Source organism: Hemicordylus capensis, chromosome 12 (genome assembly GCF_027244095.1).
Source record: "Hemicordylus capensis ecotype Gifberg chromosome 12, rHemCap1.1.pri, whole genome shotgun sequence".
NCBI classification, from domain to species: Eukaryota; Metazoa; Chordata; class Lepidosauria; order Squamata; family Cordylidae; genus Hemicordylus; species Hemicordylus capensis.
Window position 1 is genome coordinate 11,440,275 of NC_069668.1, and position 16,437 is coordinate 11,456,711.

General features: G+C 56.9%; 1 protein-coding gene across 18 annotated transcripts in view; it reads right to left on the bottom strand.

The window, feature by feature from the left end:
- Positions 1-5,602: 5,602 nt before the first annotated feature.
- The window catches only part of MYO18A (myosin XVIIIA), a 100,982-nt gene continuing 90,147 nt past the window's right edge, over positions 5,603-16,437 (bottom strand). For 13 of the 18 annotated variants that reach the window (XM_053274610.1, XM_053274603.1, XM_053274612.1 and 10 more), the window contains 3 exons: positions 15,440-15,562; positions 11,204-12,522; positions 6,803-6,941 (listed from right to left, as the gene is read on the bottom strand). In XM_053274610.1, the coding sequence (XP_053130585.1) occupies positions 11,205-12,522; positions 15,440-15,562 (1,441 nt within the window). In that variant the 3' untranslated portion in view covers positions 6,803-6,941; position 11,204. Of the gene's footprint in view, positions 6,942-11,182; positions 12,523-15,439; positions 15,563-16,437 lie in introns of all 18 variants that reach the window. The other 5 variants (XM_053274621.1, XM_053274620.1, XM_053274618.1 and 2 more) reach the window with 2 other exon arrangements.

Below are 16,437 nucleotides of genomic sequence, written 5' to 3' on the forward strand. Positions count from 1 at the left end.
TCACCCCCCAGCTACAATTTTTTGTGGCTGGGGATGCAGTCCAAAAACAGCTGGAGGGGCAAGTTTGGCATCTCATGGCTCTTTGGCATCTCGAATGCCCTTCGCGCAAGCTTCCCCCTTCCCCTCAGAGATCCCTTCTTGTAAAACAGGAGCAAGGGGACCCTGGAGCTTAGGGACATTGGAAGCTGCCATCTACTGAGTCAGACCCTTGGTCCATCCAGCTCAGTATCATCTACTCTGACTGGCAGTGGCTGTCCAAGGTTGCAGGCAGGAGTCTCTCCAGTCCCGCCTGGAGATGCTGCCAGGGATTGAATCTGGGACCTCGGATGCACTTCCACGAAGCTGGGCCCCATAGCTTAGCTCTTGTGTAGTCTCCCATCCAAATGCAAACCAAGGCAGACCTTGCTTAGCAAAGGGGACAAACTGTGCCCACTGCCACAAGGCCAGCTCGCCTCCCTGTCCGTGCTGGATGCACCAGCTGGCCCAAAGACCGTCAGCTTTGCTAGCCTGAGGAGACAGAGCAATGCTCTTCCTTGCAAGCAGCTCCTTGGTTGTTTCTTGGGCCTGCATGAAGTTTTGGCCAAAGCGGGAGACTCTGCACCATCCCCCTGGCACCATGTGAAGGAGAGAGCTGCTCTTGTGGTCGCAAGCCTGACTTGTCTCCTTAGCTAAGCAGGGTCTGCCCTGGTTGCATATGAATGGGAGACTAGAAGTGTGAGCACTGGAAGATCTTCCCTTCAGAGGATGGAGCCGCTCTGGGAAGAGCATCTAGGTCCCACACGTTCCCTCCCTGGCAGCATCTCCAAGATCGAGCTGAGAGAGAGATTCCTGCCTGCAACCTGGGAGAAGCTGCTGCTAGTCTGTGTAGACAATCCTGAGCAAGATGGACCAAGGCTCTGACTCAGTATGTGGCAGCTTCCGATGTTGAAGGGAAACGAGCCCACTTGAGCCCTTGCCGCATCTTGGAAGACCTGCCTGTGTGCTGGGGAGCGTAGCCCTTCCCAATGCTTTCCTGCTAGAGCTCCCTCCCTCTCTCTTAAAAGGCCTCCCAGCACGGAGAAAACGTCCACACTCTGGAAGGCAGCACAGTAGGAAATTGTGCTCACGTGGAAGGTATTTTACCAATGATGTCCCTGCCTGAAAAATAGTGGATCTGCTATACTTCTTCCCTCCCGCCCTATCTTCGCCTACAGTTGCCACCAAATTCTACCTAAAACAAACGTCAAGTGTGAAATTTCAGAGGTTCCTTTGCAGGAAAGCCTCTGGAGAACCTTTGAGGGCATCTGAAAGCGTTTTGACGGGAGCAGTGAAATTTCTCCAAGGCAGGGGTGCTCACACATCCTGTAGATTTCCAGAGACTGCCACCAAAAGCAAAACTCTGGGAACAGGAATCTTTGGGAAGCCCCTTACAGTGTTCCCTGTAACAGGGACTCCCAGAAGTTGTTGACTACAACTCCTATAATCCCCAAGCAAAGGTTATTGCAGCCAGGGATGGTGGGAGTTGTAGTCCACAACATCTGGGGATCCCTGTTCGAGCGAACATTTCTGGGACAGGGAAGGGGGTTCTGCACATCTGGATCTCAGCCCTATAGTAGGGTTGTCCTATTCTGGCTTTCCAAATCCAGGTGCCTAATTTGCAGATTATGTAAACTGGCTTGAAAATAATTTTTGAGCAGAAGAGTGACGGCATGTTTTGCTCCATCACTCTGCTTCTACATGGGCTGGAGCTTAGCTTTAATCCGGGCGAATCCGGGTGGGCTAAGCAATCTGGGGGAGATGCTTAAAATCTGGGTGAAACCCGGAATTCCGGGGGACATGGCGACTCTACCCTATAGGCCCACCCACTGCCCTGACACTTCTCCATCTTCCACTTCAAGCAGAACTATAGAGGGGAAAGGGTGCCTAGAGAAGATCTTCGGGGTTTGAGTGGGGCTGGTGTGTTAGGGGTGGGGGTGGGGGGCTTGAATCATTTATAAATCTTAATAAATATGCAGATGAGGAGCAGAGAATTGGAGCCCTCGAGCTCTTCCCATCAATTATTGAAAGTTATGGTAATGCAAAGGAGTCTGCTGGCTGGCATAACATCCGTACCCTGCATCTCGGCAGCGCTGTGTGGAAAAGGTAGAACAATATGTCCCCCCCCCCCACACACACACACTCACTCACCACCGCTCCCCAAACCTCTGCCCCATAAAGACAAGATGGGGCGTGTGGGATCCAGGGCAGGAGCCTCTCCCTGCTGCCAGAGATTGAACCTGGGGCCTTCTGCATGCCAAGTCAGACTGAGCTCAGTATTGTCTACACTGACTGGCAGCAGCTTCTCTGAGGTTGCAGGCAGGCATCTTTCCCATCCCACCTGGAGATGCTGCCAGGGAGGGAACCTGGGACCCTCTGCTTGCCAAGCAGATGCTCTTTATCCCCTTCATCCACTAAGGGGAAATCCTGCAGCCTGCACGGGTGCTCACCCACCCAAATGCAAACCAAGGTGGACAATCCATGCTTGCTACCACAAGGCCAGCTCTCCTTCCTTAGCCCCTCAGGCACGGCTGTCTGAAAGGGAGCTAGGGGGAGCGTCACCTGGGGCCCCATGTCTGCTAGGAGGGGGCCAGGCTCTACTCTTTAGCACAGCAAGAGGGACTTGGAGAGCTGGTCTGGTGGGAGCAAGCATGACTTGCCCCCTTAGCGAAGCAGGGTCCACTCTGGTTGCATATGAATGGGAGACTAGAAGTGTGAGCACTGGAAGATCTTCCCCTCGGGGGATGAAGCCGCTCTGGGAAGAGCAGAAGGTTCCAAGTTCCCTCCCTGGCAGCATCTCCAAGAGAGGGTGGAGAGACAAGATTCCTGCCTGCAACCTTGGAGAACCCACTGCCAGTCTGTGAAGACAATCCTGTGCTAGATGGACCAAGGGTCTGGCTCAGTAGAAGGCCGCTTCCTATGTTCCTATGACTCTTAGTTCTGGCAGAGCCAGAAGATTAATTTATGATGGGGGGGGACTATTTCCACCTTGGGCCCCACAAATTGTAGACAAGCCTGCCCTCAAGTAACTTCCTAGCTTCTCCCTGCATCTTGCGGTGGATGGGAAACCACACCGCATCCCCATCCCACCCCCCACCCACCCCGCCACATTGCATCTCCGAGTTGTCCTTCAGGACTGCAAAGGTCTGAGTCCTGTTTGTGAACCAGATTCTCTGCCCTGGGAGGAAACTCTGTCCTTGAGCTACAGGCTTGGCTCTGTATCAAGAGCAAAGCACTCTGCACACGTTCGGAGACCTCCTCCTGGCTTGCTGCAACCTCAACAGCCTCCTGCCCTGTTCAAGGTCCGTCCTTGCAGCCTGCTGGGCCTGGGAGCCTCTCCCGGGAAGCCCCCATGCCAAGAAGAGGCTCAGGGAAGCAGCAACGTCGTCGCAAACATGTGATTTATGCCTTGCTGTCGCTCTGGAGAGGATTACGCTGCGCAGCAGAGCAGGTGGGGCTGCCCACGGCACTCAGCCGGCACCATCTGTTCCAAACAGGCCAAGATTTGTGGCCTAGATTAGCTCTCCGCTCCATCGGCAAAGGCACCCCCTCTATCCAAAGCGGCCCCTTCTTTCTCCATGTCCGAGATGAGCCGGACCCCAGGCTAAGCTGGCTCCAGATTGCTGGCGGCAAATTAACCGGAGCAAGGTGCTAGCCCTCATGGCCGCGGGGGAGAATCACCCGGTCCCACAACGTTCTAAACCGGCACGCAGGGGACACCACCCTGCCCGCCACTCAAGCCCCGTGACCCACAAGCGCTTCTCCACAGCTAGAGAGGGCAGCTGGAAGGAGACCCGATTCTCAGCGCTGTTTGGAAAGAGCGCTCTGAGACAACAGCTGAGATCAAACCGCAGAGAGCCTCCCGTTCTATCTCAACGAGAGGAACGAGGATGCGTCGTGCAGGTCACACCGTCAAAATTGTGCACGATCCGAAAAGGGAAAACGCCACTGCTGAAGGGGGGACCTGCCAGACCGGGTTAGTGCAAGTTGCTCACCATGCGCGCCGTTGCAGCCTTGGCGCCCAGAGCTCAACTTCCCTCCGCAAACCGAGCGTTGGCCTCTAAGGAAGCTTACCCTCTTGGCTGGAGCCTCGGGGCCACGGAGAAGTGGGGCAGCCGCTAAAGAGAGGCCACGCGGCTCCGGCCACTGGAGACAGAAGGCGGGATTTTGTACTGTTGGACGCACAGACAGACCGACCCCTCAGCACCGGCTCTATTTGGCCACCTCTGTGTTTGGCTTCCTCAGTTCAACTGGAAGTTGAACTGTGCTGCTGAGTTGTTCAAACTGAGTTGTCCTTTTGTAACTCAGAGTCAGACCTTGCCTAAAATGGACACCCTCTTCCAAACGCACGCGGTGGGAAGATTAGCTGGCAGGGAGAGGGGTTTCGCTTCCATGACTGGCCTTTATTTATTTTTTATTTTATTTATTGTTACATTCATACCTCGCCTTGCATTAAGAAAATCCCAAGGCGGCTCACAATAAAATTTAAAAACAAGATTATTATTTTTTAAAAAAAATCCTTGGCATCGAGGGATTCCTGATAAGTTTCCCAAAGATTCCTGAGATCTCATCGGAACCCAGCAAGCTGCGTCGTAACGAGTCAGGCCATCTAGCTCAGTCTTGTCTACCCTGACCGGCAGCAGGCTCTCGAGGGTTTCAGGCAGGAGTCTTTCCCAGCCTTACCTGGAAGTTTTTCACATGGGGCTTTTAAAGCCCTTTAACTCACATCTCCTCTGGAATGGAGGCGGTGCATTCACATATTGGCCAGATTACCCCGAAGTCCCTGCGAGTGATCAGGGAGCACTTCACACACAATTTGGATTTTTCACTATGCATTAGCAGCCCGATTTATATCCGGGGTAAAAAAAAAAATACACGATTGGTGTCTGTTTTTTGGGGACAACTTCGAGTTCACAGTAAAGCCTCTCAGTAAAGCCAGCTGTGTGTCAAAGTCCCTGGAGATGCTGCCAGGGATTGAACCTGGGACCTTCTGCATGCCAAGCATGAGCTACGGACCCCATCCCCTAAGGGGAACATCTTACAGCAGACAGTGTTCTTCACAAGTGGCCACCCATCCAAATCCCAACCAAGGTGGCCTCTGCCTAGCAAAGGCGACAAGTCATACTCGCTACCACAAGATCCACTCTCCTGCCAAAAGAAGAAAATTTGAAAAACAAAAAGGACACAGGGAATGGTAAAGAGCATATAAGAGACGGAAAAGAATCCAGTGTGGGTCTAACACCATAGGGTAACGGGACAGAGAAAAGCTGAAGGGTCTAGGCAAGGGTCCTCAAGCTTGGGTAGATGTTGGATTATAACTCCTTCTTTGACCACTGTGGGTGGGAATGTACTTCCCTTCCCACCCAGAACAGTGACTCATGCAGAAGCACACAGGACAGGCTCCTTGGAACGCAGCGAATTCTCACGCTTTCACTGTCTAGAAGTCACCCTTTCTGGGTGTAAGAATGAGCCGTCCCCTCCAGCTCTCAGAAGCTTGGGAAACCCTGTTCTGCAGAAATCTACCTCCCATTATCTTGGCCAAGAAATCCGCCATCCCTCACTCCAAGAGAAGACACCGGCCGGGGACTCACCAGCCAGAACTGACATTTATTTTCTTATTTAAAGTAGGCAGACAAGGGAGGAGCAAGAAAGAATCCAAACGCACAACTGAAGTAGTGCAAAAAGTAGATATAAACCAAACCCAGATGGAGGAGCAACAGGGCAGTGTGGGAAGCCCCTCTTCTCGCCAACCCCCCTTGACAACCTCCTCCTCCCCCCAAAGCCTGTTGAGTCCAGTCGTATAACTTAGAAGGGGTTTATGCGAGTGTTTGGGGGGTCCAGGGGCTAGGGGAGGGGGCAGGCTGGCTCCCGGCCAGGGAAGTGAGTCGGGCTGGGTGGGCTCTTGGGAGAGGGCGTGGGGGCAGGTTGATGGGTGGGGGGGGCTCCTTTGGAAGTCTGCCAGAGAAAGCAGCAGCAGTAACACAATTTGGAAAGATGCCACCATTTTGGCAAGTGGATGGAGTGCAGGTTGGACTGACTTTAGACTCCTTGTGGGAGTGCGAGTGCGGGGCTATGTGCGTGGTTGTGGCAGAAGAGATTCCACTCCCAGGATTCTGGAAACAAAAATATCCAAGGTGTGGAGTCTCAGGGATCATTAAAGTGTGCACGCACACACACAGCCCGCACCCCAGAAGCCGAGTGCAAGGAAACGTGGAAAGGGAAACCACATGGCATCGTGCGGGAGAGTAAAATGCACCAAACCTGGACAGAGTTCAAGTGCTCAAGGGGGCAAACCACTTCTGCTTTTGTGTGTGGGTGTATGCGGGGTGGGGGAGTGAGCATGAGTGTGCATACATGCTTGGTTTGGGCTAGATTTAAAAAGAAAATCGTTTCAACACACACACACACAAAGAGGCGGGGCCGATCTTCTCGGACGCCACATGAGGGTCAGAACGGATTTAAATTATGAAGCGGGGCGGGGGGGGGAGGCACTGCCAGGAGGAGGACTGGCCCCCATGCGGCCCAGAGGAGGCCAGCTGCTGCAGAGAGGACATGGTCCCTGCAGACGGAGCTTGAGCTGTCTGCCGTGCAAGAGCAGGGCGGCCACACTGCCCTCCCGGAAAGAGGCAGACTCCCAAGCAGGGTGTGGGCCAAGGGACAAGCCCCGGGGGTCTCCTCGTGCCTGGCAAGTCCGTCTGGAGAGCAAGGGGGAGGGAGGGCGGCAGCTGCGGCGCTGGGAGGAGGCACGCCGCCCGCCCCCCTGCTCCCACCGGTGGGGCTATGCGGTGGTTTCCGCCGGCTTGCTCTCCGAGTCGCTGTCGCTCAGGTGGCTCCGGGAAGAGCACTTGGATCTGGGCGTGCTGTCCAAGAGGTCTCGCTCCTCGTCCGATTTGTCGTAGGGAAACGATTTCCGATAGCCTGGGGGGCTGTGGGAGAGAGAGACAAGAGAAGTTACACGGCGGCGGCGGGCAGCTGGGCACGGGCTGCGTCCGCTTGTGCAGGCAGGCAGCGCTGGGGCCGGGGCGTTGCATTCCCCAAGCCGGCCGGCCGGCCCCAGGCCACGCCGACAGCGGACGTCCTTGTTCTGCGCGGCCTCTCCTTCACACCTGGGAACTCAGGAAGCCGCCTCCCACTGAGTCAGGCCCTTGGGTCCATCTAGCTCCGTTTTGTAATTTCGGGTAGGAGTCCCTCCGAGCCCTGGGCAGAGATGCTGCCAGAAAGTGATCCTGGGACCTTGGGCATGCAAAGCTGATGTTCTTCCACTGAGCTACAGCCCTGTCCCAGTTGGGAAATCTCTGGCAGTGCCCACATGTCGTCACCCCTCCAGAGGCAAAGCAGGGTGCGTCAGGGGAGCCCGCAAATGTGGGGAAGGGGGCAACGGCCCCCTCGCTATCCAGGCTAGTAGCCCTTGACAGCCCTGAGAATGGGGATTGCTTTTTAAAGCAGGCGGCGGGAGGGTTCCCTTCGAAGGGGGCCCGGGCCTCCTCTGGGTCCCAGCTTGCCGTGGCAAACCGTGAAGCCAGCCGCTCGCTTCCGCGAGAGCTCATTATTCATCTTTATTATTTCTTCCCAGACACTTCCAGGGCATTCAGCGGTGATTTACTCTCCCCCGTAGTTAGCAGAGCTAAGCAAATAATCTGTAGCAAATCAGGCATTTGTTGGAAATTTCACCCCTATCTGTTGCAAGCCGTGCTTGGGGGAGTGGGCGAAGACACAAAATAACCTCGCAAACTTGCTCATTAAGTGGAGTCGTTTGCAAATCCCGCCCCCCAAAATCCCGGCTCAGAAAGCTTGCTGGAGGGAGGATTCGCTATTGGAACCTCGCAGTTCCCCAACCTCCACACCAGTTACATCCCGAATCGCATTTCTGGTACTTGTCAAGAGAGTCCTGGTGCACACACAGAGCAAATTCAAACCCTTCCACACCCAAACGCAGGGGGCTGGGAACCCAACGCTCAAGTCCTGGAAGGATTTGTTGGCAAGGTTTGAGTGGAGGTAGAACAGAGGAAGCTGCCTCCTACTGAGTCAGACCCTGGGCCCATCTAGCTCAGGATGCTCTACACTGACTGGCAGCAGCTCTCCAAGGTTGCAGGCAGGATCTGTTTGGCCTGCGGAAGGATCCCTGCCCATCAGACATAGGAAGCTGCCTTATACTCTCGGTCCATCTGACAGGCCTGCTCAAATTAGGGCCCCCCCAGCTGTTTTTTGACAACAACTCCCAGAATCCTCAGCCACGGTGGCCGATAGCCAGGGATTATGGGAGTTGTAGGGCAACATCTGCAGGAGGGCTGGAGTGGAGCAAGCCTGGCACCAGTGGGTCTCTAAGGTTTCTGTCCTCCTGTTGTGGAGGTTCGGGTCTCAGAGGCCTTCAGGGTGTAAGGGAACAAGGGTGTGCACAGGATCGGTCCCTGCAATGGGTCAGCAGTGCCAATCCCAGGCCCCTGATGCTGGGGATGGACACCGGAAAGGTGCCACGCGACCTGCTGGGTGCCATGATGCCCCCACTTCCCTTTAGCAAGACAGGAAGCTGCTTTCTACTCAGTCAGGCCCTGGGGCCATCCGGCTCAGTACTGCCTACCCTGATTGGCAGCAGCTCTCCAGGGTTTCGGGAAGGAGTTGTTCACAGCCCTCCCTGGAGAGGGCTGCTGCCAGGGATGGAGCCTGGGGCCCCCTGCATGCTTTGCCACTGAGCGACTGGCCCCGTCCCTTTCGTACAACCCCCCCCCCACACCCATATTTCCACTGCTGTCTGCTTTGATCAACGCAACGCTCTCTAACAAAAAGCCAACCTGCCAGCTGCGCATCAGGATCATGCCCTCGCTCTGGCTCCAGCAGCTGAGCTCAGAGATGCCGGGTCCTCCAGGCCGCTCCTTAGACTGTGCAGAGGTCACCCTTGGATGCCCAGGATGGACTACGGCTTGGATTACTCACGGCCATCATATTTATTGAACTCTCTCTCTCTCTCTCTCTCTCTCTCTCACACACACACACACACAGAGGACAAGACTGCGGGAAGCGTCCAGGGGTGGCCGTGGAGAAGGCGCACACGCCGCGGAGGAGTTCGCAGACCAGACCCTCCGGCGCAGCGGCTCCTGGAAAGGAGGTTCTTGCCTCTTCCCCTCCTTCTACCCGCCCCCCCCTCCATTTCTGTTATGGCAGCTGGAGCATTGAGTGCATTAAGCAATCCAAAGCGCCCTGTCCCCCAGCTGCAGAAGCCTGCGATGGCAGTCGAGCGTTTTTAAAGAGGAATTGTTCAAAACAAAACAAAGCAAAATAAAGCCGCTTTCTCCCTTTCCGGCTCGTTCTCGCTTTCAAAGCTGTCGGAAACAATTTAACACACAAATACAATTTTTTGCGGGGGGGGGTGGTGGAGGCGTCTGTGCGCACCTCTGCTGCCAGCTCTCTGCTGCAGAGGAAAATGCCTCCAACCGCCCCCCCCTCCCGCCCAGCCAAGATGCAGCTTGCCTCTCCCTCGACACACCTCCGACTTGGGCAAACACAAAGGCTCTCCATGGTGGGCGTGAGCAGCTGCCAAACAAGGGGCGTGTGTGTGTGTGTGTGCGCACGCACACAGCCTGTGGCTCCATCGAGCCCCACAAGACGGAGGCGGCTTTTGTCTGGCTTCCTTTCTCTCGCTCTCCCTGGCCCGGTGCGCCACATCACAGATTGGCGGTGGGCAGGGAAGGTGAACTTGGCAAAGGAGACACCAACAGGGGAAGGAGAAGCACTCTCCTTCCCAAGGTGGTTCCTTTCGGACAGAGGCCTGCTCAGCCGGCAGCCCCACACGGGGCTCTGAGGACACGCCAAGCGTGCTGCCTGTCCGGGAATTGCGCCCCAGGCAGATGGCCAACAGACCAAGCACAGCGCAGGGGGCCCCATGCATGCAAAGCAGAGGCTGCCCCAATGAGCTACAGCCCCCCAAGGGACATTTCCCCTCATTTCCTAAACATTCAGGTTCACCTGCCTGGGGACTGTCTGCTGTGAGAAGACGGGATCCCCCCCCGCCCCCCCGCAAACATTCCAGCCTGAAAATGCAATGGGGTGTGTGTGTGTTTCTTTTCTTTCGTGACACGAAAACCACACCATTAGCACATGCAGAAAAGAGTGGCGCACACTCCAGGTCTCCCAGACAGACATGCAAAGGGGCTCCTTCTAGCGACCCTGTTCCGCTTCTGAGGGTCACCAGGCCCAGCTGACAAGCAGCCATTTCTGCCAGTCTAAAGGCTAAACATTCGCTCCGCCCCCGCCCCCCCATTTTAGTAAGTGAAGGCCATGATCCTTGGGCCGCTCCGTCCTGCAGCCCACGCTGTCCCCAAGCAAACAGCAGCACCCCAGACGCTTCCGACAGGAGCTGGTGCTGGCCAGCTGCCTCGCCGTGGCTCCCCCAACATTTGCTGGGACAAAAGATGGCTGCTTCAGAAGGGCTGCCAGCAGCACTTGGCGCGGCTTCTACGGCATCCACGGGAGACGAGAGGGTAGGAGTCCCCGCCAGCATTTTAGGAAGAAAAAGGCAAACAAGCCATTTCTCGGCCTCGCAGGAGCTAGGCTGCATGGCACAGCTGCATCGGGGGCACACGTGTGGCTGGAAACGCAGCGAGGCCCATTCATTGCACAGGAAAGAAAATACAGCCAGTTCCTGAAAGGCTGGCGAGAGGAGAAAGGCTTCTCAGTGCCCTGCTCCCCACGGCCACTAATTCCTGGGGGAGGAAGACGCTGGCAGGGAAAGGAAACCAGCAACCTGCGTGCCTGACTCCCGCCAGCAGGGCCAGGGCCGGCTTCCTCTCCTTGGAGGGCGTCCCAAGCCCCGCAGAGGACGCACGGCAAGATCCAGGCGGCTCTGTGGGCAGGCCGCCTCCAGCCACAAAGGGAGGCCCGGGTTCGAATCCGACCCTGTGCCACCTAGGGTCGGTGCGGCTGAGCCAAGACCTGCCAGCAATTCGGGGGCAGCGTCCAGCCACCAGCAAGGAAAGATCAGGGAGACAGGGTTAGTCACCAGAAAGACACACGCATGCTTCAGGGCAGTCCACGAGCCTCGGTCGTTCCATGTGGCGGTCATGCAGGGAAGCACCTGGGCCACATCCGTGTTCCAGGCTGGGGCTGAGCAGGAGCCCTCCTCCCTCCCTCCTTCTCCCCAGTTAAAGGTTAGTCAGGCACTCCGTGCTCACACCTGGCACTCCATGCCACCTGCCTTAGTCGCTCTCTGGCCGATACAGGTACTTCATCATCAGGCTGTCCACCTGCTTCTTCCGCTGCTTCTCCTCCTTCTTCTGCTGCTTGCTCGACCTGCCAGCCTCGCGGCCCTCCTGGGCGGCGGCATCCTCCCCTTCCGAGCCCAGGCCGCCCCGCTTCGGGCCCTTCTTGATGCTGGAGTTGCTGCGATACGAGGCGACAGAGCCCGAAGTGCTGGAGGAGGATTCGGAGGAAGAGCCTGAACGGGAGTGCTTCTTCTTGGACTTCTTCTTGGACTTCTTGCCGTGCTTCCTGGAGTTCTTCCTTTGCCGCTCCGAAGAAGAGGACGATGATGAGGAAGAGGAGGAGCTGCTCCTTCTCTTCCGACTCCTGCCCTTCACATTGCGAGTCGTCGAGAAATCCAAGGCAGAGGCCGACCGGCACAGGTTGCTGGCGGGGCGCTCGGCAGACTCAAACGGGGTGGCACTCTTGGTGCTCCGCACGCTCTTGCGGTCATCGTCGTCCTCCGAGTCGGGATCCAGGCTGGAGCGCTTGAACTTGACTGGCTTGTAGTTCAGCACCTCGTGGATGGCCGCTTCCAGGTCCGGGTCGAGGTAGCTGCGGTGGCCGACGGGCCGGATGTCGGGGTCTTCTGCCTGCAGCTCGTCCGAGGCTGCGGTCCGAGGACGCGGCGGGACGGAGAGGCTACGGGAGAGCGAGTGCTGGCTGTACAGCGACCGGGAGTCGCTCAGGGCCATGCTTTCTGCGTCGTCCCGTTGAGAGCGGCCCAAGGAGAGGCGGGAGCCCGGGCGGCTGTAGGAAGGGCTGAGGTCATCCAGGCGCGAGGTGCTGCGTCTCAAGCTGCCCGGGCTGGACAGGGCAAAGCTCAGGGATGACCTCGCGTCGTCCTCCCGAGCATCCAGGCCACACCAGGAGGCTCCGCTGCGGCTGATGGGGGCGGACAGAACCGAGGTCGTATCGAACTCCGCTGCTGAGATGGACCAGCGTTTGTGGGCCTGGCTGCCAGCCTCGGAGAAGGGCTGGGAGATGACCGAAGCCCTCTCGTCCATGTCGTCCACCCCGCCAGGTTTCTTCCACAAGGCAACGGAGCCACCATTGTCCAAGCTGCTGGCGGCGGAGTTGCGCTTGGCCTTGCGGAAGGAGCGGTCCGGAGAGGCGGGGCGCTCGCTCAGGGTGGAAAAGAGGGTCTCCTCGTCCCCTTTGCCCCCAATGGAGTCCTTCAGCGTGGCCCGCTTCCGGTAGCTCAGGGAGCTCATGACCGACACAGGCCGCTCATCCACTTCCTTGCCCTCTTTGGCAACAGAGTTGAGGGCTGGTCTGGAGGAGATGGCAAGAAGGGAAACCACAGCAGCAGCAGCAGGGCAGGGAAAAGGAAGGAAGGAAGGAAGGAAGGAAGGAGAAAGGGTGAAATCCAGGTGTGCGAGAGAGGAAGAGGGAGCGGCCCACAGAAATTTAGAAGAGGGGGGAGAAAGGGAAGAGAACAACTTCACAGAAAGCGCCACGGAAAATTCAGGCCTGGTTCTACGCCACCGCCCCTACCCAAAAAGAGAAGGGGGGAAACCCACACCATCGATTTCCATTTATTTTGTTGTCAACTACCTGGAAAACGCTGGCGGCTCCTGATTGATTCCCAACGTCGGAAAGAGAAAAGGGGGCATTATTATCTTCCATAACACAGTGTTTTACATCCATGCCAGCGAATAAATTAAGCCAATTAAGAGTGTGGCTCAGATCTTCCCCGGCTTGGCACTCACACGCCTGGGGGAGGGGGGTGTCTGGGGGAGGAGAAGCACACCAGGGTGGGGTGGGGTGGGGTGGGATGGGGTGCAGGGAAGAATGCCTGAATCCCCAGAGCGGGAAACAGCTCTGATGGAAAAGCAAATCTCTCTCCATCGAGCGGGTGCTAGCGGGAAGGAAAAGAGAGCCGACTTTGCACTGTTCCCAGGGTCCTGTATGTGCCAGCTTTCAGTGTGGGGGTGGCTGGGTGGGTGGATGGGAGGGGGTCTTGCCCAGGCACGCCAGGGAGGGCCCCTCGCTCGCCTCCCGCCCCTTCGGAGAAGCACAAAAGGCCCTTGCTGGAGCGGCAGCGCCGTCAGCACCGGGCTGCAGCCACGCTCCGTGCCGCCGGTTGCCATGGCAACAGGTGTCCTATAAATAGACCGCCTGGTTCCTGGTCACTTCCGAAGGCTGGGGAGGAGGCAGCGGGTGGGGGGGGCGGCGGCTGAGGGCCCACTCTGGCCAAGTGTGGCCAGCCACCGGCCGGTCTGCTATGGCAGATGCCCCCAGCACCAAATGGAGAGGGGGCAATAAAGGCAGGGCCTTCCTCTCTGTGCTGCTGGGGCTCAGGACTCTGAGGAGGGAAGGGGACTGGTCTGCCGAAGGCCTCCGGCCCCTGCAAGGGTGGCCCCTCTTGACTACCAGGCCAGAGCCTGGAGCGCGGCCACCAGCGTCTCTCTCTGGTCAGACCCTTCTCTGCCACAGCCAGCCTCTCCCAGAGAGATGCATGCCAGCAGATGGGTGGGCAGGGATTCAGCTGCTCTGCACACCCAAGACCTGCTCCCAAGGAAGTGGGGCTTCAGGACCAGCGGGTCCCCAAAGCCAAGGGGTCTGACACCCCCTGGGTGCTTTCCAGATTAGCCGCTCAACAGCAGGAAAATGCTTCCCGTTCAGGCAAAGTGCTTTCAAAACGCAAACGTCTCACGGAAATTAACAACCCTCCAAACCAGCAACTTTGTAATGCTGGATATACGACATCCTAGCACTATATTGCAGCGATTACATCCGAAGCAAGGCCTTAGAAATCTGAACAGCACCCGGCTGTCAGGGCAGGGACTGCAGTGTCACAACACAGGAAGTGTGGAAGCACATTTCCGAGATGTGCCGTGACCCCATTGCAGGGTGTCATCTGGAAAGCACCCAGGACACACACAATCCACCGGTCAGCTGGCTGCTGCGAGGAGGGAGCAGGGGAAAGAATCCTGCCTCTCGGGGAGATGCAGCATCACAGTCTCCACCAGGGGGAGCCCCTTCCCCACCAGGGAAGACCAGCAGAGGAGGGGGCTTTGATGTTAGAAATGGAGTGACGAAGGGGCAGGACATGGCAGAGCAGGGTGCGGTCGGATTACAAATCCCATCATCCCCAGCTACAATGGCCAAAGGGATGATGGGAGCTGGTGTCCAGCCACACTTGGCCCTGCTTTAGAGCCTTCAAAGCTCAGCATGCCTTCTCCCGGCCAGACGTGATGCCACAAGCTCAGCTTGCTTGCTGACACGCCTGCCCTCTCCACGTGGCAAAAGGAGGGCCCTAATTTCTATGCCGAAGAGAGCAGGTGCACGGGGGGAGCTGGGCCCCGTGGCCGTCCCATGCCGACACTCACCATCTGATCTCCTTTTTTTGGCCTCCAGTACCAGAAGCGAGCCCAGAAGAAGAGCTGCTGCAGTGACAGATGGGGCGGGGGGGAAAGGCCAGCTCTCCTCACCGGTGGGCTTCCTTTGGATCTAGAAATGAGGCTCCAAATGGCACCCCAGCCCTGCTATTAGTTGGACCTTTATAACACCCACCACCACCACTATTGCAGGTTGGGAGTGGAGGCTGAACAGCTTGTCCAGGGCCTTCTTCGGAGTTCACAGCAGAGGCGGGATTCCAACAGGGGGCTTCCAAGTTCACAGCCACTACTATAAACCACTTGGAGAACGGTTGTGGTTGTGGTTGTTGAGGAAAAGACGGCGGAACAATGATGAATTATTGCTACAGGGAATCTCACCATGCCACCCTCTCTTGTTCTCAGGGCCAGGCTTTGCAGGATGATTTCTGGAATCAGACACTAGCTTGTGTGCCCGGAGTACTTTCCAACTGTGCCTCTCTCTCTCCTTTTTTAAAAATGATGCTGTTATTCCAAAAAATGGACAAGTTCTTTACACACACACACACACACACCCTTGCAGCCAATTAAGACACCAGTTAAGACCCCTCCCACCAACCCATTCTAAATTGCAATTCAGGACTCCCACTCGCACAACCAGCCCTGAACGTGAGTTGCACAAAGGAACTCCTGCGACACACGTCCCCACAGAACGGCTTCTGCAGGAATCCCTTGCCTAAGAATCCCGCAAACGTCAACAGAACCCTCAAACCCTCCTCTCCAACCTTCCTGGCTTGTGCTCTTTTTCGCCGGTGGAGGCAATGAGGAATAAAGAGGCTGCAGGGAGGGAAACCCAGACCCGCCAAGCTGACCTGCTACTCTTCAAGCTGCCGTCCTCCGAGACCGTCTTGGAAGAGCCTTTGTTCTTGGAGAGCCACGACTTCACCCCGTCCACGCGGTCTTCCAGCTCTGAATCGGCATCCGAGTCTCCCTCGCTGGAAGAGGGGGTGGGAGGAAGAAGGAAGATCAGTGCTGCTCAAGCGGGGGTGGGGGGGTGGATGATGGGATCAACTCGACATGCACAAGAGCTTAGAATGTCCAGCCAGGAAAGGGTTAATCAGCCCTCAGAAGACACCCCCACCCACTACAACCCTCACCCCAGAGTGAAGAAGGGCACAATGCCCTCCTCATAGAGAGAGATGGACTCGGATCTGGACCAAGGTGTAGGAAGCTGCTTTATACTGAGTCAGAACCTTGGTTCATCCACTCAGTATCGTCTACTCTGACGGGCAGCGGCTCTCCAAGGCTCCAGGCAGGCGTCTCTCCTAGCCCTACCCGGAGATGCTACCAAGGGTTGAGCCTGGGACCGTCTCCACGCAAAGCAGATGCTTTCCCAAAGTGACATTTTGCACCATTTCCTAAACATCTAGGAACATAGGGAGCTGCCTTCTACTGAGTCAGACCCTTGGTCCCTCTAGCTCAGCGTTTTCTACTCTTACTGGCAGCAGCCTTCCAGGATTTCGGATGGGTAGATCCTAGGCCTAATGTGGAGATGCTGCCAGGGATTGAACCTGGGTCCTCCTACATGTTAAGCCGATGCTCCACCACTGAGCTAGAGTGCCGCCCTCTAGTTTCTTGCTGGTGGGAACCAGGCGGGCCTGCTCACCTGGCTGGGAGCAGTCCGTTCCAAGAAGACGGGATCCCCCCCAAACGTTCAAGCGGGATTCCAGCCTAGCGGCCCCTCATGGCTCCTTGCCTGAAGATGCAAATGGGGCGGGTTTTTGAACGCCCCGAGTGCAAGAGCTCAGCCCCCTCCCACTGGCATCATGTCACAAAGAGGGGAACGGAGCAGGAAAGGTTCCATGCTCCC